The sequence below is a fragment of the Camelina sativa genome, chromosome 6, assembly GCF_000633955.1.
Source record: "Camelina sativa cultivar DH55 chromosome 6, Cs, whole genome shotgun sequence".
In the NCBI taxonomy this organism is placed as follows: domain Eukaryota; kingdom Viridiplantae; phylum Streptophyta; class Magnoliopsida; order Brassicales; family Brassicaceae; genus Camelina; species Camelina sativa.
Genome location: NC_025690.1, coordinates 4,317,178 through 4,337,751, shown reverse-complemented (window position 1 = coordinate 4,337,751; position 20,574 = coordinate 4,317,178). Strand labels below are relative to the sequence as shown.

The following is a 20,574-nucleotide window of genomic DNA, read 5'->3' as shown; positions in this document are numbered from 1 at the left end:
GAAGATTGAATCCGGTTCTGTAAACGGTGTTTCAAAAGGAACTTGAAGAAGACACTGTAGAGCTTCACACCAACGCTCGGCATTTTTTTTTTCCTGTTCGAATTTGAAACACCTATTTGTGAGTTTTACAGAGATTTTACGGATCCATGGATGGTTAAGGTGGAGATTGCAGCAATTGCATCGAATTAGGGTTTGTAGGAGAGTGAAGAAGATTGCTTCGATTTGGAGCTTTGGATTGAGGTGAAAGATGAGCGTTAATAACTTAATAGAGACAACAAGGATAGAACCAAAAATTAAATTACAAAAAAAAAAGGAGTAAAGAAGCTTAGGTATTAGGTGGGAAGAGAGACTATCAGATTAATAAATTTGTTTTGCTAAATGTTTTTATATTTCCTTTTAATGGGATTTACTTTATTAATTTCAGGGGATTTTTTTTTTTTTTTTTTTTTTTTTTTAGAACCTAGAAACCAGAACATGGGAAGAGTTTATCTTTGCTTTACCGGTGTATTTTGGGGTTAAGCTTCTAGAAAGTTACGTTCATGGTTGCATACTTGATGATAGGTATGTGACGTCTAATATCGATTTTATCTTCAAAACAAAATTTCTTTTATGTATTGAGAAGAGCTTCATATTTGTATTTGGTTTGTTTGGCCTACAACGATGGGAAAATTTTCATGGAGAAGACTTTTCTTACTCGAGAATAACTGACAGTGAGATTCATTGATCATATACCCCTGGAGAAGTTGTTGTTGATCTGGATTTCAGTGAACAGACTACTATTTATATTACTTGTATGATTGTATCATAGTCAAAAGTGAGAATTATAATTATAGATGACCTTCGTTTCTTTAAAAGAGTAAGATTTCAGTCAAGAGAAAGGATTATGATTGGTTAGAATATGAAAGACTAAAAAGGATTTGCGGTAATTGTTGTTGGATCAATCATCACACTAGTCACTGCCCTTATCTTACTCCTCCGATTGTACATGATCATGTCAGTATCAGTTTATTGGTCTATTATATAAAGGAAAAACATCTGTGTGATATTTGGTATCAGAACAAGCATTTCAACAAGTCAAGAATTCTTTTTTGGGTTAAGGAAACCAAGTAAAATTATACTACTATCCGACATGTCAGTATCAGTTTATTGGTCTTTTATATAAAGGAAAATAAAAACAAATTATGAGATTTTGGATTTTGGTAGATCTTTTTTATTCGAATGCTACACGAATAATCATAAGACGTCTTTGTGAATTTCGGCCCATGAATCTATCCACACTAAAGGCCATATGCTCCATCTACCACCGTCCATTTTTTCTATATATATACTGTATTAGTTTTTTTACTTATGCTTTCCAGTTTTCATAATTGTTTAGTAGGGTAGTGATCTTTTCGACACTTGTAAGACCACACTCTCTATGTTTGGTTTTTTTTTTGTAGTAAATATTAAATATCTATACTATTTAATGGAGTATTTTGTTATGGACATTTCAATTTTGGTTTTGTTCCATTAGAAACTTTATGAGTTATCACAACGATAACAATTATGGTTGGGTAAATCAAATTAATGTTTGTTCCAAAATAAAAAGTATTTGAATAAAAATTATGTTTAGCAAATCGTGTGAATTAAGGTTTTATTATGTTAATAGATTAACACTTTTAAAAATTTAAGTTAATATATTCGGTTTATTGTTGAAGAAAGAGTAAACAATCGAATAATTTTTTTTGCTTAATCTTTTGTTTCACCTTTAATATCTAATTTAATCTGTTCATTAGTATTTTTTAAGGTCACATTGCTTTCACTTTTTTTTTGGAATATACAGAAACCACAACAATACTTTTTTTTGGAATATACCGAAACCATAACCTTTTGCTTTTCCAAACTACCGATAGCAATTAGTGTTCTAAAACAAAGGTAAGATCTCTTTTTAAAATCTTGAATGTTTGTTTATTGGAATGATAACATAGACGACATCCTACATGATTAGTATATATAAAAAGTACAACCAATTGTATATTCAGAAGAAAAACAATTAGAAACGTTTGTCATATGATGTTTCCTTCAATAATCTCTATTTTAGTGGTAATCTCTATTTTAGTGGTATTTATGACAATTACCTTGAAAAATATATGAACGAAGAACACTAATTAAGACTACTCACATTATAAAACTCCGTTCAAAGTTAGAAATCGATCATATCCTTGAATACTTTTGTTAGATAAGTAACAACAACACTTATCAAGAAATAATATTTTATTTAAAATAAGTTTATAACCTGAATTTTATTTTAATAAAATGTTCCTATGCTTAGTGCCCTCGAATTTGTTTGATCCGGGAACCATAGTAAATTTCACGTATGATTAGATGAAGTGCACTCTAATCATACTAAAACAAGCACCCCATTATTGGCATGGCCTAAACAAAAACAATCGGCATGGTTTGGTCTTACATGATAGTTTTGTCTTTTATTACATAGTTTTGTCTTTTAATACATAGTTAATATATGCATGGAACAATCCTAGACAAAAATATAATCTAGTATAAACAAGAAAATATGTAAATAATTTTAGGTTTTCAAGTTTTCCTTTTCTCTAGATAGAATTTCATTTTCTAGTTAGAATTAAGACAAAAGTTTTAGGGAAATATTTTCTCTAGATTTCCGATTTTTCTAGGGTTTTAATTTTAGGGTTTCATGCAAGACATAGAACAATTTCGATTTTAAGCTTTCAATTTATGCAAGACAAATCACAATCAATCAATAACAATTAATCTATCCTAAGCAATTCTTAAACCTCAAAACAATCGGATTTTAATGTTTTATAATATAGGGTTTAAAGCTTTAGGGTTTTCTAGGATTTAGAACTTTAAGGTTTTGATTTGTTGATTGTGTAATTGTAGATTTAGGGTTCTAATAGAATTAGGAATCAGATTCGATATAGGTGCCCGATGATTTTGATTGGTTACCTTACACCGTTTGGGGTTGACTGGAATTGTTCCGGGAGCTAAAGACCTCAGATATACTTTGAGATTGATCACGAACCTCGAACTAGTCACGAACAAGCAACGATCACGAACATGAGCTGACCACGAACAATGATAGATCATGAACTAGAACCGATCGCCGAGTTTGAACAATCATGAACTTATGTGCGGCGGCGGTTTAGAGTTTTAGGGATTTTCTCAGTTGGAGTTTAGGGCAAACTCGTGCTGATAAGGTATTGTGAAAGTAGAGATACTCGAAGGATGTATTCTCTTGTGCTCAGCAATGATTCAATCGAATAATACATATATATAATAAAGGATAAAGCCATATATAGTAAAGGATAAAGCCCTAAGTACAATGAGATTCCTAAACTGACTTAGACTAAGAGAACAAGGCTGATGGGTCTTGTGGACTTGGACATGTGTATGAACCGGTTATAGAAATCCATCCTAAGCGATTTACAACCGTCACTACAATATTTATACTAAAAGAAGTCAGCTGATTTATAGATAGTTATTACTTATTAATAAGAAGTAATCTTTATACAATCTCATTAATCACGTAATATTTAATTTGGAAATAGGAATATGCTCCTAACAATCCGAATATGGTATTAAGAAAATATCTAAATTATATATATATGTATATACTTAATAGTGTGTTAGAAAATAAGTATAGATTTCCTAATGGTTGGTTGATGTTTTCGTTTATTTATGGTAGTTACTAAAAGACAGAAATGTCAATTTAAAATGATTATCTAACGATGTGTTTACTGATTTTTTCCCGCAAATTTTGGCTTTTGAAACGAGACATGTAATATTTGAAGTATAATTTGGATAATGATTAATATTTGATTGCATATTTGGTAATATTTTGAAAAATTCGGGATGTTATTTTAGTAATTCATATTAAATATAAAATCGGTTCTAAATATGGTAATTAATGTTTGGTGGTAATTTTATGGTAGTTACTAATTATTAGGGATACTGTTTTTCTTTTGATTTCCTTTAAATGCTAATATTAATTTTCGGTTATAATTGTTGTGCAGATTGACAGCTATTGATTCTGTTTGGATACACGTATGGCAATTCTAGATCCGAAAAATTAAACACGATCCAAATGATTATATACCGGATAACAATGGGATCCGTGTCTTTTCCTTTAGAAAACGACAGTATTGCCCTTTTTATTTTTTTCATTGTTCATCCTGTTGATTTGGTAAGGGTAGTATATGGAATTCTTGTTTTTTTTTTGTTTTTTTTAATCTCTAAGTGTGCTTTCCAATTAATAGTTTAAATTTTAAGATTAATAAAATATCTTGTGTCACCCATCTTGCCATATTTTTTTAACACAAGGTTTAGTTTTAAGAAAATCTGATATAAAGTAATGTATGTAGTACATTTACTTTGAACTAATTGATGATTAATGAATCCTATGTTCTTGTATATTACTTTAAATCTATCTCGTAAGATTAATTATTTTTATACAAGTTTAAGTTTTGAATATGAAATACAGTACATGTACTTTGAACTAATTGATGATTAATGAAATATTTTGTGTTCTTTGTATGTTACTTTAAATCCATCTTTTTAATTTTTTAAAATACAATTTTTAGTTTTTAATCAGAAATAAGGTATGCAGGACATTTAATTTCAAATAATTAGTGATTAATGAAATATCTTGTGCTATTTGTATATAATTACTTTTAACCGATCTCGCAAGTTTTTTTTTTCAATACAAGTTTTAGTTTTGAATTTGAAATAAATATATAGTATATTTACTTAAAACAAAGTGTAAAATGATGATTAATTTAATATGAGGCTGTGGTTTGGAATTGACCTCAATGGATGCATTTGTGGTGGCTTTATAATAGTGTTTTGCAGATTCTCCCATAGTTCCATCTCCAAACCCAACAATAACAATATCTCCGGGGGGTATAGAGCCATTTTTCATATATACAATTTGGAAAGTGCATTTTCAATGCAAAAATTTGATAATTCAAATAGTTTATTTTAAAAGATATTTAGTTTGGGTATAAATCGGTACTGTATCAAACTGAGATAGAAAAATACACTTTTGAAATTATACATGTTAAAAGTAGCTATTTACCCTATCTCCTCCAACTTTGAGAGACATCATAGCATTTGAAAGAGCTTTTATTCCTCATCCAATGGTAATTTTCATTTATTAATTTTAAATGAAATTACTTTTATTATTATATAAAGTTGAATATTAATTTTTATAACTTGTTGTTTAGGTAGTTTGGGATGTCATGACTATTAGGTTTTTGATAGCGGTTGAACCTGAATATTTTTTCACAAATATCCAAAGTGCACTATTACAAAAAGGTTATGAAATTTATGATAGAAACGCATACATGTAATATTAAAATATTAAATTTTCCTCCTCAAAAAGTTATATTATTTGTTATTATTATTTGTTATTAAGTTCTTCCGTTTTATAAAATCACCTAGACAGAAAAGTTATATTATTTGTTATTATTATATTTTATTTATCATATTATTTTTTAATGTTACTTATTTTTTTTATCTTGAAGTAACATTAAACAAAAATTTTTTTTTTCATAACAAGAAGTTAAATACAACATACAGTTACAACGAGTCACCTACCAAAATTTTCCACGACTGATTTCAAAACCGATGTTATTAGTGATGGAGATGAACATTTAACATCAAATTAGTCGTTGAAATTTTTTAACTTAAAAAGAAAAAATAGAAAGGGGGATTATCTGGTGAGTAACAAAAATATATGTTTATTGGTTTAAAATGTTTAATTGGGGGAAAAAAACATACAAGAAAGTAAGAAAGAGGGCTGATCTGTAAGAAACAAATAATATCGGGGATAAATTGAAATCTCCTAAAAGAATGCTCCAATTAAATAAAAACAAAAACAAAAAAATACTTATAGACGGAGAATAACTTGAACCGGGTCTGATGTTTGTTGATGAGTACGCTTCTCTTCAACACACCTTGAAACGGAGACGACTCGAGATAATCGATTCCATGGAAGCTTCTTCTTCATCTCAGGTCTGACTTCATTCTTCTTCTTCTTCTCTTCTCCCTCACTGATCTACCATCTGATTCCTAGTTCCATTTCGATTCTGCTATTTCCTGTTTGCGTTTCAAGCTAATCCGTTTGTTTCTTTCTTCTTCTTCTTCTTCTTCTTCCTCTACCTATGGGTTTCACGCGAACTTCTCTAGGGTTTATCCTTTTCTTGTGTCGAATTTGATGTTTATTTGGTTTGATTTCGTGAAATCAGGCTAAACTTGCTGATATGCGAGAAAAATTAGGGCGAGAGGTTCGTGTGTTCGAGACTTCGAGTAACTCACAGAGGCCAACCCAAACTTCTTCTAGTGCTGGTATAGTTAGCAGATTCCTGATTCTTGCTAGTGTTGATCTGAATTTTTGAACAAGTCTTGTGATGGATTTGGTTTGTAAAAATTCCCACAGAAGATGAATCTGATGATTTCTACGAGTTCACACCTCAGGATTATTACCGACTCTTGGCTACTAAGAAAGAAGGTAAGATATTCTCAAGAATCTGATGTATTTGTGATGGTTTTGGGCTGCGTTTAGACATTTTCCATGGAATTTTACACCTATGAAAGATAAATCATTGAAGACAAGAAAACTCCGGGAAGCAGAAGAAGCTGCTCGTCGATCCAAGCTTACTAAGGTTCTTGTTATTATTATTCTGAAGTTTTTTTTGTATTGTTTCATGCTTTGAATTATCCCACTGACTGTTTGTAGATTGATACTATCTAGGCTGTAATCCGTGTTCGTTTCCCTGATAATCACACATTCGAGGCAACGTTTCATCCCTCAGAAAAGATCCAATGCTTGATTGATCTTGTCAGGAGAGTAGTTGCCCACCCAGATATTGCTTTCTACTTGTGTGCGTTTCCATTACTCAGGTTTCTGATTTTATGTTTCCTTTCTCAAGGTAAAGAAACCTGACATCGTGCTTTTCTTTTTTGGCAGACACAACTCCTCCCAAGAAACAGATAAAAGATTTCTCACAAGACTTCTACTCTGCTGGGTTTGTTCCTGGAGCAATTGTCTACTTTTCAAACGATCAACCAAAAGGTTAGTTTGTGACATTACCTTCACACGCTACTGTAGACTTCCTCTTTCTCTGAGATACTTTTATTGCATTGCAATATTTAGTAAGTGAGGTCACTTAGAGGAACTGAGAACTATGCCTGTTAAATCGTCCAAGTCCAAAAAACTTCCAAACTTAGGATTGATACAGCTCGAGAAGTAGTTTAGCATCATGTGAAAACATAGGGAACAATAATCATAGAAGGCTGGTTAAGTCGGGTTTGTCAAATAGATTCGCTGTTGAACTATGAGCTTTTTTTACATACTACTTAGAAGAGTCTCTTAACTTATCTCTTAAAACCCCAAATGTTTTTGTTGCAGATGGTGGTGCTAGTTCAACTCCTTATCTTAATGAAGAGATCTTGTCACTGAAAGATTTAGAGGTCATGACCAAAACAGAGGAAACGGTTGAGCCATCGTCAGAGGAAGCCACGGTTGACTCTGGTCATGTACCGGTTGAACACGAGCCTAAACCCACAGAGAAGAAGAGTACAAAGCCTAAGTGGTTTAAAATGTGATTTTCACTTACGTTACCCACATAACAAGAACTAGCAGGATGGTTGGTTGGAGTGTGTCAGCATCACAGTAGCAAATCTTTTTGTGTCGGTATGGGCTTCTTACTGTTTTGGCTCATTTGGATTTTGTCGGCGTAAAAGTTACTTCCATTATAGCATTTATTCTCTCTGTTTTTTTCTTTTCTTTTTATAAATCTGTTTAGTGCCGAAGTAGAATCTAGAAAGTAAATTGATGCGTTGGGCTACGCCATATAATCTTTGGATGAACTGGTTACGTATACAACAATTTGGAAGATAATAAGTAAGTGATGATTAATTTCTATAGTATCAAAGAGTGTGAATTAGTCTGAAAATATAGTGAAAAATGGTATCTTTATAAAGTGCTAATAGTATTAAGAGAGCATGATTTTGTGGTGGCTGATCAAAGACGTATGATTTGTTTGGGTAGATGAAATTCAACGGTCAAAATGTATATCAAACTCGTACTTTATTGAAAACCCCAAATAAAACGTCACATTTATTCTTTTTGACTTTTTTCTTCTCAAACAAAAACAATAATATATCTTCAAAAATATCTAAAGATAATGGGATGATCGAGCTCAACCATCACTAGTCTCGTATTCCCTCAAATTATCAATTATCATTACCACTTTCCATTTAATTAACTTGTAATTATTCCCTTAGTGATTTCACGTAATTGTTATGTTTTTCTTCCTTTGACAACAACGATCCATCGCCTCCCTCTATTATATATTCACAGTCCCTTCTTTTTCTAATTTATCTATAAAGTATTCGAAGTATCAAAACTCAGACAAAACAAATTCTCCAACCTACTGTGTTTTGTCGCCAGCCACCGTCGACGGTTAAAGATCTCTTCTCGCTTTGTTCTTTATTTCTGTGTTTTCGTTTTTCTTTTCTAGACGAAACCTGATCCATACAAATTCCTTGTAATCCAATCTTCGTATTGATTCTGTTGTGTTAAGCTAATTAAAAAACTCCTCTTGGAAATTTCGAAATTGTTGAATCTTTAGTGTTTTTTATTTTATTGATTTTTAATCAATCAATCAATCAATCGTAACCAGAATGATTACAATTCCACTTGACTTCATATATTCGTTTACAGGTTTGTTGTTGTGTGTTCTTCCTCTATTCTGTGGTATCGTTTTGTGTAAGATGGGTTCTGGGCAATGGCATGTTGAGAAGAGGTCTACTTTGAAGAACGATTCGTTTGTGAAAGAATACAATCCAGTCTCTGAAACTGGGAGCCTCTCCATCATTGTTCTTGGTGCTTCTGGTGATCTTGCCAAGAAGAAGACTTTTCCTGCACTTTTCAATCTATTCCACCAGGTTATTTATTGTTACTCTTAAAAGTTTTGCATCATTATGTATTGTTTCAGTGTCTAATTGTTTTTTTTTCCTATTTGGATTTATATGAGTAGGGATTTCTTAGTCCTGATGAAGTTCATATCTTTGGATATGCAAGGAGTAAGATTACTGATGAGGAACTGAGAGATAAAATCCGCGGGTTAGATGATCGATGATCCCGCCTTTTGGTTTTTGTTTGCATCTGAGACGATGAGATGCTTATATTTATCTGATTGTTATGTAGATATCTTGTTGATGAGAAGAATGCATCTGTGAAGTATGAAGCTTTGTCCATGTTTCTTAAGCTGGTTAGTCCATTGTGATTACGAGATTGCAGTCCTGTTTTATCTTGGTTACTGAAAGAAAATTCTAAATTGTAATTAGATTAAGTATGTGAGTGGACCTTATGATTCTGAGGAAGGGTTTAAGAGATTAGACAAGGCGATTTCTGAGCACGAGATCTCTAAAAAGACTTCTGAAGGATCTTCCAGGAGATTGTTTTATCTTGCACTTCCTCCGTCTGTATACCCTCCCGTAAGCAAGATGATCAAGGCATGGTGCACTAACAAATGTGAGTTTATACTGTTAAATTATTGTCCAACATTATAAATTAGATACAAAATATTAGGCAACTCTTCATTTGAATGTATAATCTTTACAGCTGATCTTGGTGGATGGACTAGGATCGTTGTTGAGAAACCATTTGGAAAGGACTTGGAATCTGCAGAGCAACTGAGTTCCCAGATTGGAGCGCTGTTTGAGGAACCACAGATTTATCGTATTGATCACTATCTGGGAAAAGAATTAGTGCAAAACATGGTAACACTTATTTGCTTCTAGTCAATGGTTTATTTATTTGGACTGATGATAAAAGATCATCTAACCGATGTATCATTAGTGCAGTTGGTTCTCCGGTTTGCCAATCGCTTGTTTTTGCCACTATGGAACCGCGACAATATTGCAAACGTACAGGTGAGAGCTTGATCGCTTAGCATAAATGTTGCTGAACCTGAGTTTAGAGTTGAATCCATCCACATGAATCTGTAATTTCCTTTTGCAGATCGTTTTCAGAGAAGATTTTGGAACTGAAGGTCGCGGGGGATATTTTGATGAATACGGGTAAGCTTTTCTAAGTGTTTCCTTTGAATATGATGTACATGAGACAATAATATCATAGCATTCTGATGACTTGTATAATCTTCCATTTCAGAATCATTCGTGATATTATTCAAAACCACTTGCTCCAGGCAAGTCGTTGTACATTCGAAATATGACATTTTATCTTGAAGTTTCCTTCCCTGTAACTGCAGATGCTTTCATATGTTGTTGTTAACCAAGTTTAGTGTACTACAGGTTCTTTGCCTTGTCGCCATGGAGAAACCAGTTTCTCTTAAGCCCGAGCATATCCGGGATGAGAAAGTGAAGGTGATTACAGTTTTCTTGATCACATCTTTTTGTGCCACATCTTCATTTCCAAACTTCTGTAGGAGATTACCTTTCATCCTTGGATCAAGTGATGTCTTCATGTGAATTTTCAGCCAGTTAATACAAATTGACTGATTTCTTAAGTGAACTTCAGGTTCTTCAATCTGTGATCCCCATAAAAGATGAAGAGGTGGTTCTTGGACAGTATGAAGGATATAGAGATGATCCAACTGTTCCAAATGACTCAAACACTCCAACGTTTGCCACAACAATTCTTCGCATAGACAATGAAAGATGGGAAGGTACCATGTCCCCCTCTTCACTCTTCATCTTTCATTTTCTACGAAGAGTTTGGAAGATCAACTAAAAAGTCAAAATCATCTACCGGCATTAGTTCAATTCATATTGTCCATATATTACCGCATTATTCTACTACAGTATCCTATGGAACTCTTCAGTTTTTGCATAAATGATTAAACCCTCCTGAAGCTAAAATGACGTAACTCTTTATAATGGAAGAGACATAAATGATTAAGCACTCTCATTTGGTGTTACCTATATGCCAAAATTCTTATCTATTAGTAGTGATTAGTGACTTGTGGATTGATGTATCTTTCAGGTGTTCCTTTTATACTGAAGGCCGGAAAGGCAATGAGTTCAAAGAAGGCAGATATTCGCATTCAGTTTAAGGATGTTCCTGGCGACATATTTAAATGTTTGCATTGAGACCAAATCAAACTTTCACAGATTTCAAGTGTATTTACTGATACTTGAAATTTTTGTTTGGTCTAATCTCTCATGCAATGCAACAGGTCAAAACCAAGGGAGGAACGAGTTTGTTATACGCTTACAGCCTTCAGAGGCCATGTACATGAAGCTAACTGTAAGTGCCTGATGAAACCAACCACGAATTACTAAAATTACACACACAAAAAAAGAGAAGAGATTCACTTTTGTTCATTCAATCATCTGAAGTTTTTGACGTTGCTGCGCAGGTGAAGCAACCGGGTCTGGAGATGCAAACTGTGCAGAGTGAACTAGACCTATCATACATGCAACGTTACCAAGGTGTCTCGATTCCAGAGGCGTACGAGCGCCTAATTCTTGACACGTATGAATCTAAGTTACATAATAACATTAACTCTGTACATTAGAACCTTTATTCTAACCATTAATTTTTCATATTCTATGTCTCTCTGCAGAATCAGAGGTGACCAACAACACTTTGTTCGCAGAGACGAATTGAAGGTACTTTAGTTTTACCTTTCTCCTTCACCACTTAGAACCCTGAATACTTGAAATCATTTCAAGAATCCCAACTTTGTATCAAACTTCCATAATCTGATTCCCAAAAATTTGTTGTCAAATCTTTGATATTTTTTCCCGTTGAGAATATCTCTAAACACACTTCTGTGATCAATCATAAAAACAGGCAGCTTGGGAAATCTTCACTCCACTGCTTCACAGGATCGACAAGGGAGAGGTGAAATCGATCCCATACAAACAAGGAAGCCGTGGTCCAGCCGAAGCAGATCAGCTACTGAAGAAAGCTGGTTATATGCAGACCCATGGCTACATTTGGATCCCTCCTACATTGTAAATGGTATAAACACAACACAGATATGATGATGATGAGTACACACAAAATAAGAGCTTCTTTTTGTTTCCTTGCTGAATAAAAACCCTTCACTAGTTTGGTGTGTGTTAATGAATCTGATGTATACTAGTGATCTTCACTAGGACATTATTGTTTATGTCTTGTAGTTTTTGTTGTACTAGTCTTTTGTTTTCTTTACATAATGCATAGCAAGCCTTGTGCAAAAACTATTTCCTGCTTAGTAGAGGATTTCAGCTATTAGATTTTTTCAACAAAAGAAATATATATACAAAATATAAGAATCGGAGAAAAATGAATTGTCAACACCATGAATTGGACGTATACACACAGAAACATGTTACTATAGATAATAATAATAATAATTGATAAAATCAATAATCAGTAAATTGGCACGAATACATTAGAAAATTTAACATTAGTTTGTGACGTTTGAAAAGTATTTTTAGTTTCATTGGTTGTCGGAGCAAACTATTTTGAGATAACTAAAAGATGTGAACATGTTCTCTCCACACATGAGGAGGGCAGAACCAAAGTTCTCTCTATGGTGGAGGAGGTTGGACGCAAGGTTATAACCCCAAGGGAGAAGGTGGAGGAGGTTGGATGCAAAGTTATCTCTTAAGGAAAGAAGGTGGAGCCAAGGTTCTCTTCATGGTGGAGGAGGTTGGACGCAAGGTTCTCACCATAGGGAGGAGGGTGGAACCGAGGTTCTCTCTATGGTTGGTTATACATTATTGTAATAATACATCATTGATTAGTATACTATATATAATATATTTTTTAATTCGAAATATTTTTTGAGCCAATAATTTTAGTAATTAAAATACTATGCAAAAATGAAAGTAAAAATACATATAAAATTTGGCTTAATGTGTTCATATAAACATTTTCTAATATACAATATATTTAGATGTAAAAATTATGTTTTTAATGGTAACATACATAAAAAATTTGTAAATAGATATATATCTGTATATTATAGCAAAAATAAAACAATATAAATAAAATACGACATATTTTAATATATTTTTGTACAATTTAATTTAATTTACAAAAATTTAAATCCTCACCACGGGTGATGATTTTTGTTTTTTTAATATAGATTATTTCGTTGTTTGTTTCTTTTATTAGAAAAAGGTTGTACTGTGGACCTTGTACAGTGTGAGAAATACCATGAATAAGGGTTTGACATTTTATCACTTGAGCTAATTTATTTCAACAAAAAATTTAATACATATTTGACAAGGCCTTAAACATGACATATGACAATTTTTTCCATGATACTTGTTTCCATACAAAACGCCAAAAGTACATGTACGTAAAATAAACTTAAGACTTTTGTTCCAAGATAATATAAAGTCTTAAAACAGTATTAAACCACACAATTATAAACGAAACAAGTAGATACAATTTATTTCTAAACTATAGAAAAATATCGAATTAAAAACTAAATTCGCAGCTGATAACTATGGGGTTTCTTGGTTGTTGTTGTTGTTGTTGTATATACATTTAACTACTTGGTTATTCGATATATGATATATATATTTTGGTTACTTAAAATAACTGGACCAATCATTTTGGTTTGGTGGAAAACGATAGTAGGATGATGAATAAATAAATTAAAGTATGAAATATATAACGGAAACGACTTGCACAAAGTTAGGTAGGCTACAAGATTATACAGTATAACCAAGTTGGGGATTATGGGGTCTGATGACTCCCTTAAATTTGAGAAAATCATTAATGCTACGATAAGTGTTAGCTCATTTGTTCATTTGTTTAGAATTATCGTAGCCCTAACTAATTTTATTGCACTCATTGTTTCCTGTGGCCAACACTTCTGTCATTTTCCACAATATTGACTTTACGAAATGGCTAAAATATCTGATTACTTACAAATTCCGATGTTAATTTCAGATTGGCTATTAACAATATTTTTTTATTTTAAAAGGCTCTACTAAATAAAACGCAAGTAGCAAAGGATGATTCACAGGCTAGAAATAATGTTGAATTTTCTAACATTATACATATATATGATCTAGATAATAAATAAGAAAATCTAGAATTGGGTCAATCACGTTTCATAGAAGTGGACAATAGAGTGGGTGTACCAAAGTACTGTATTTTGAGTTTACGAATTTTGAAGTAATACTCGTAAATCAACAAAGGTTAAAATACAATTTGGTTTTAATTTTGAAACTCAAAAAAATATTAAAAATCTAAAAGAAATTTATGTAACACTTTGTCAAACTATTATAAATTATACAATGTTTTTTGTTTGACCATTGTCTATATCAAGATTTCTCCTAATCCTCTGTGAAAGATCCCAACTATATTGTGTATATAAAGTACTGATCATACCTCAATAAAAAACTACAATTCACAATATCTTTAGAGAGATGATGAGCTTACAGCGTTACCACTTGTGTTTTATTTTGACTTGGCTACCTCTTCTTGTATTCTCGACGGCGTTGGATAATACTTTGTCATCCAACGACTTCCTCTCACCGTCGAACAGCCGAACCATTGTGTCTCCAGGTCAAGTTTTCGAGCTTGGTTTCTTCAAGCTCTCCCCAGATTCCGGGGATGGTGCTCGTTGGTATCTCGACATCTGGTACAGAGACTTTCCTACAAGGGATTATGTCTGGGTTGCCAATAGAAACAATCCTTTGTCCAACCCCGTTGGAACCTTGAAAATATCAGACGCCAACCTCGACATCCAAGATCCATCTAATAATCTTGTCTGGTCGACAAATCTTGTCAGAAGAAAGACCAAAGCTCCAGTTGTGGCAGAGCTCCTCGATAACGGGAGTTATATATATAACTAGAAGTTATCCCGTGCTACGCACAGATTTAACTTACATTGTTGTTCAATTTTAATAATTTGGAGATTATTAGTTTTTATTTGTTTACTCAGTAATGGTTATTTTTGTGATTTTAAAAATATACTGATCAGATTAATTTTTTTTGGGTTCATTTGTTTGATGCTATTTGAGTTTTCATTTTATATATAGTATTAGAGTATTTCAACACATGGAGATATTTTTGATTACATAGTAGAGTGTTTTATGGTTTTTTCCCTCTAGTTTTTTCATACATATTAGAGCATGTGTATTAGTGAGAAACTCATTTCTCATGATATAATATTATTTTTTTAATGTCGAGAAATTTTGGAACATCTTTCTAATATGAAAATTTGTTAGAATTATCATTTTTGAGATACTTTTTTCAAAAATAATATTTTCGAATATTTTCATTTTTTCCCTCTTTTACACAAATTACAGTATGTGAAATTAATTTGAAAATTTTTTTTTAAGTTCTGGGTTCTCTATTTTACATTTAGAATATATTTTTTACGGTAGGGTTTGGTATTTGGAGTTTAAAATTTAGAATTTAGTCATTTTATACACAGAAAATGAGTATTTTTGAAAATGAACAACATCAAAAGGTATTATTGAAAAGTGACATAGGATAAAGGGTATTTTTGAAAATGCGTTATTTGATACTAAGATTCCTAAAATATATGATACCTATATACAATCAACATATATTACTCACTATAGAAGTCAAATTAATCAGATATAGTATAGAAATTTGTAACTCATATCGTACCATGAGATAAAAAGACATTACAAGCTTAACAACGTAGTTTTTTAAGCATATGATAGTAACATACAATATTCCTTTTTATAATAGTTTAAAATACGTTTTTTTCTCTTAAAAGATGAAGAATAATAAGAAACTAAATTTACAATGGAAAGACTCATATGCATCATCCAATAAGAAGAAGTTGCTTTACCACATGAATGCCCAAAAGAAAAAAAAAATAGAGATTCTAAAATATAAGAAAGGAACAAAACCTAACATGTTCAACTTATTAAATCGTGATAGTTCATTTTTTTCATGATGTAGTAATATTAACACAACCAACAAACAAGACAACCTGAAGTAAAAATTAAAAATGGTTCAAGGCCCGACCCAAAAACCAAGCAAGTGAAGCCAAGGATTATGGCATCAATTTTTCAGGGGCATATTTTAGACCATGAGATAAAAAGACATTACAAGCTTAACAACATAGTTTTTAAGCATATGATAGTAACATACAATATTCCATTTTTATAATAGTTTAAAATACGTTTTTTTTTCTTAAAAGATGAAGAATAATAAGAAACTAAATTTCAATGGAAAGACTCATATGCATCGTCCGATAAGAAGAAGTTGCTTTACCACATGAATGCCCAAAAGGGAAAAAAATAGAGATTCTAAAATATAAGAAATGAACAAAACCTAACATGTTCAACTTATTAAATCATGATAGTTCATTTTTTTCATGATGTAGTAATATTAACACAACCAACAAACACGACAACCTGAAGTAAAAATAAAACATGGTTCAAGGCCCGACCCAAAGGCCAAACAAGTGAAGCAAATGATTAGGGCATAAATTTTTCTGGGGCATATTTTAGACCAAAAATTTTAGGTCTTTTATGTCGGGAAAAAAATTATAAGTTCAGTTATTATTAGATTTTTTTATAAGTTTGAAAAAATTTAGAGGTTTTATATAAGAAAACAGTATATTAATCATATAGATATATCCAATTTACGGATGAAATTTTATTAGGTTTATGTAAAAACCTATTTCATCTTTTGAATTGTTGGTGAATGAGCATTAGATTAATGTTAATTAAATTTGTTGTTACTGATATTTAAAGTAAACTTCAATTTCGGAAAACAAATATGTAAGTCTAATAAAAAAATTCCATATTCGAGAAGTTCTAAAACAATAATGAGTTATTAGGCAATATGATATTTATTTTCGTATAAATGTTTAAATGAACATAAAAACAAAGAAAAAACGAAGAAAAATGTGAGCAAACAAAGCGAACTACAATATGAAAATAATTTTTTATATTACTATTTTTATAATTTTATTTACAAAGGGTTTTAAAAAAGCATTGCGTATGACATTCAAAATTGTCGGACCGGTCCATGGAGAGTAGGAAAGACATAAATAAACACTCTAATGAATAAATAAATTTGTCAAACATTTTTACATAATTTTTTTCTTCATAGTATAAATGCGAACAACAAACATGATAACATAGAAAAAAAGAAATATTGAATTTTTTTTTTATGGCCAGTAGTTACTTAGGTCCAAAGTACAAATGAATTTAGTTAATTAAGTCCAAATAACAAATAAGACAGGTGTTAGATAAATAACATGCCAAGTGTCACATCTTTAGCAAAAATTGAGAAAAACTTTCTCATATTATATATAATATAAGATATATATACATCACTGATCCATGTGTGTTTCTATCTAACTAAGCGATGTCAAAATTTTAGTAACTTATGAAATGCGTGATAACAGGGGAGATTACTTGACGGAACACTTGTAGCTATAAAAAGATTATCAGATATGTCAGTTCAGGGGACCAAGGAGTTCGAGACAGAGGTGAGGTTGATCGCAAAGCTTCAACATATAAACCTAGTACGCCTTGTCGGATTTTGCGACGACATGGGCGAGAAAATCTTGGTCTATGAATACTTAGAAAATCGAAGCCTTGATGTCTACATATTCGGTTAGTATATATTGTCACTAGCTTTTTTAATTAATTCAAGTTTAGTTCTTACAGTTTGCATTTTCATATATCTTTAATTAGGAGAAGTAAGCTAATTGGCCAATCTCAATTTCTAGGAAAAAATGAGAGCTCTACGCTAAACTGGCAAAACTTGATTAATTTATTGATTTAATACTTCATAATTATATGAGAAATTTTCTAGGCTTAATCTTTTGATTTCCTGAATTCACAACAAGTTTAGTTTAATATTTTGTATTGCTTTTATTGATTTAAACCATTCTGTTTAGCTTAATAACAAAACTCTATAATTTATTGTGTTTGATCTTGAGTCTCGGTGGATTCGACCCCTAAGTACTACTTTGATCTCTTGTTTGAGAGAGTAGCTCCAGGGATTAATTTGAGCATATCAAATTTTGGCGCCGTTGCCGGAGACTTTTTGATCTACCATTAGATTTGAGTTTTGTATTTCGTCTAAATTTTTCTTTTTTATTTTCTACTTACATGTTTTTGTTTTTCTTCTCTTTGGTGTTTCAGGTGCATGCCTCCAAGACCTCACAACAAGACTGCTCCTACTGTGAAGCTTTCAAATCAAGAGTTGGGAAAACTTGAGAGTGAGAACAGAAAAGCAGCCAAATCCTTGAAGATGGTTAACCCAATAATTTTGGTTCGTGATGAGGATGGTGCTTTGAGGGATCAAGAGGGCCACTTGCGCAAAGAGCAGGGCCAAAAGCTTGATGCAGAAGGGAATGTTATTGCTGAAGCTGTTGTTGTCAATGAGCAGGCTGCTGTCGGAAACAAGCAAATTCTTGTAGTTGACGAACAAGCCGATGGTGTCGACCGACGCCAACATGGCATCGATCGACACCCCCTTCCTGCAGACAGACGTGGAGCTGCAAACCACGTTAATAATCCAGTTCGAAGACAGGAGAACAACCGAGACTTGATCAGGACCATTGCTGACTACAACCGGGCTAATCTTGTGTATGAAAACCGGTCTGCTATTGTCCCTCCTCCATTCCAGAGGAATGATTTTGAGTTAAAACCTGCTTACTTTCAACTAGTTGGGCAGAGACCTTTCTCTAACCTACCCAATGAGAAGCCTTTGGACCATATTGAGCATTTTGAGGATCTGGTGACTAGTATCAAGGCTAATGGAGTGACTGAGGATTACATCTACTGCAAACTTTTTTCTTACTCACTTGCAGGAGAGGCATCTCAGTGGTTGAAGCAGTTGCCAGCTGGATCACTGACAAATTGGCGTGACGTCAAGGTGGCCTTCCTCAACTACTTCTATGATGATGCAATGTCAGATGAGTTGAGAGTCAAGCTGTCCTCTTTCAAGAAAAGACCAAATGAACCTTTCAAGGCCGCTTGGGTGAGATTCAAAGCTTATCAAAGGGACTGTCCACACCATGGTTTCTCAAGGGTTCAATTGCTGAGTATCTTCTTCAGAAGGTGTGACTGGGAGTATCAGTTGGCTTTAGATGCTGCAAGTCATGGGAATTTTAAGATAAGATTTCCAGAAGATGCTGAAGCTTTTATTGAAAATTTGGCTTCTAGCAATAGTACTAAGAGAGCAGATGCTGAAAGGAAGAGATTACATGGAGGATTTGATTCCAACCAATTAGCTTCTGTTAATGCTAAGCTGGATTCAGTGCACAATCTCCTTGTGGGTAAGAAATATGTTCACTTTGCTGCTGAAGTTGAGACACATGAGCCAGAGCCTGATCAAGAAAATCATGAGGAAGAGGATGTGAACTATGTCAGTCGTCCCGACTGGTCCGGACTGTGTAGGATGGTTCGTAGAGGCTAATTTGTCAGTACAACAATGGTGTACGACTGGAAATACGGGCGAAGCTTCCTTGTCAAGGTGATGACCGCCATGGCGACTTTTTCGACCGTCGGGTAGCGTGTCTCGGCATCGTCGAGCGATTTGCTGATATAAAAGATAGGTCGCTATTCTCCTCGATCGTCTTTAACTAGTACTCCGCTGAAAACAGATGTTGATACGACGATATAGAGGAACAAGGTCTCGACGTGCTCTGGTTTAGCCAGGAGTGGTGGGGTCGAGAGGTACGCTTTGAGCTTGGCGAACGCGTCGTGACAAGCCTTACTCGAACGGGAGACACTTATCGGTCAATCTTGAAATGAAGCGATTCAGGGCGGCTATCCGACCGGTTAGTCATTGTACTTCCTTGGCGTTCTTTGGTGCAGGTAAATTGATTATTGCTTTGATCTGCTTCGGATTTGCCTTGATGCCTCGCCGAGTTACCAAGTAGCCAAGGAATTCGCCGGACTTAACTGCGAAGGTGCAATTCGCCGGGTTCAGTTTCATGACATACTTGTTCAGGGTGTCGAAACACTGTCGGAGATGTGTGATATGCTCCCTGGCTTTCCTTGACTTGACGAGCATGTTATCAATGTATACCTCCATGGTTCTGCCGAGCTGTTCTGCGAACATCTTATTAACCAATTGTTGGTAAGTTGACATCAAGAAATTTAGAGAGTCGTAGATGACAGAGGCAATTAATTGCAGTCTGCCTGCGAAAGAGAGAGACTTTGTTGCCCACGATCTGAACTTACTGGAGATTTTTTTCCACCAGAGGTTCGTATTCCGCGATTTGCAGCTTTCGTTCATTAGGGGCAGTCCCAAATACCTGATCGGGAGGTTTCCAGTTGGGAAGCCATAAGCTGAGAGTTGGTTACATTCGTTGTTGTCTAGCCCATCATGGAACAACTGGCTTTTATCTTTGTTGACTTTCAGACCCGACCAGGAAGCAAAATCATCTAAAGCCTCATAGATACCATGAAGCGATGAATGTCCCCCATCGAAGAAGATCATTACATCATCTGCAAACATCAGATGGGAAATAGAGAGTTCCGAGGCTTTTGGATGGTATAGGATGTAGCCAGCATCAAATCTTGATTTCAGGAGCTTAGAGAACACTTCCATGGCTAGAACAAACA

General features: G+C 33.4%; 3 protein-coding genes across 4 annotated transcripts in view; 2 read left to right on the top strand and 1 right to left on the bottom strand.

The window, feature by feature from the left end:
- Positions 1-332, bottom strand: part of LOC104698683 (probable carboxylesterase 11) — a 4,060-nt gene extending 3,728 nt beyond the window's left edge. The window contains exon 1 of the mRNA XM_010414093.2: positions 9-332. Within this exon, the coding sequence (XP_010412395.1) occupies positions 9-83 (75 nt within the window). The 5' untranslated portion in view covers positions 84-332. The remainder of the gene's footprint in view (positions 1-8) is intronic.
- LOC104790380 (plant UBX domain-containing protein 1) lies at positions 5,911-7,877 on the top strand. The gene is made up of 7 exons (XM_010516123.2): positions 5,911-6,030; positions 6,264-6,363; positions 6,455-6,526; positions 6,613-6,680; positions 6,770-6,899; positions 6,986-7,090; positions 7,427-7,877. The coding sequence occupies exons 1-7, from the start codon at positions 5,938-5,940 to the stop codon at positions 7,621-7,623; spliced, it is 765 nt and encodes a 254-aa protein (XP_010514425.1). The 5' UTR covers positions 5,911-5,937; the 3' UTR covers positions 7,624-7,877.
- Positions 8,251-12,188, top strand: LOC104790379 (glucose-6-phosphate 1-dehydrogenase, cytoplasmic). Of its 2 annotated transcripts, none has more exons than XM_010516121.2 (16): positions 8,251-8,567; positions 8,744-8,967; positions 9,060-9,145; positions 9,230-9,293; positions 9,370-9,556; positions 9,647-9,804; positions 9,889-9,957; positions 10,046-10,104; positions 10,196-10,232; positions 10,339-10,410; positions 10,565-10,712; positions 11,030-11,125; positions 11,223-11,293; positions 11,406-11,521; positions 11,613-11,658; positions 11,843-12,188. In XM_010516121.2, the coding sequence occupies exons 2-16, from the start codon at positions 8,794-8,796 to the stop codon at positions 12,008-12,010; spliced, it is 1,551 nt and encodes a 516-aa protein (XP_010514423.1). In that variant the 5' UTR covers positions 8,251-8,567; positions 8,744-8,793; the 3' UTR covers positions 12,011-12,188. The 2 variants fall into 2 exon arrangements, with proteins under 2 accessions (XP_010514423.1, XP_010514422.1); XM_010516120.2 differs by having other exon boundaries at positions 8,252-8,482.

Excerpts from the sequence above, each read along its gene's own strand:
- LOC104790379 (XM_010516121.2), top strand. The coding sequence starts at position 8,794 with ATGGGTTCTGGGCAATGGCATGTTGAGAAGAGGTCTACTTTGAAGAAC. Across the intron at positions 9,146-9,229 it reads CTGAGAGATAAAATCCGCGG|ATATCTTGTTGATGAGAAGA; the intron begins GTTAGATGATCG and ends ATTGTTATGTAG. Across the intron at positions 11,294-11,405 it reads CCATGTACATGAAGCTAACT|GTGAAGCAACCGGGTCTGGA; the intron begins GTAAGTGCCTGA and ends GTTGCTGCGCAG.
- LOC104790380 (XM_010516123.2), top strand. The coding sequence starts at position 5,938 with ATGTTTGTTGATGAGTACGCTTCTCTTCAACACACCTTGAAACGGAGA. Across the intron at positions 6,900-6,985 it reads AGATATTGCTTTCTACTTGT|ACACAACTCCTCCCAAGAAA; the intron begins GTGCGTTTCCAT and ends CTTTTTTGGCAG. Across the intron at positions 7,091-7,426 it reads TTCAAACGATCAACCAAAAG|ATGGTGGTGCTAGTTCAACT; the intron begins GTTAGTTTGTGA and ends TTTTTGTTGCAG.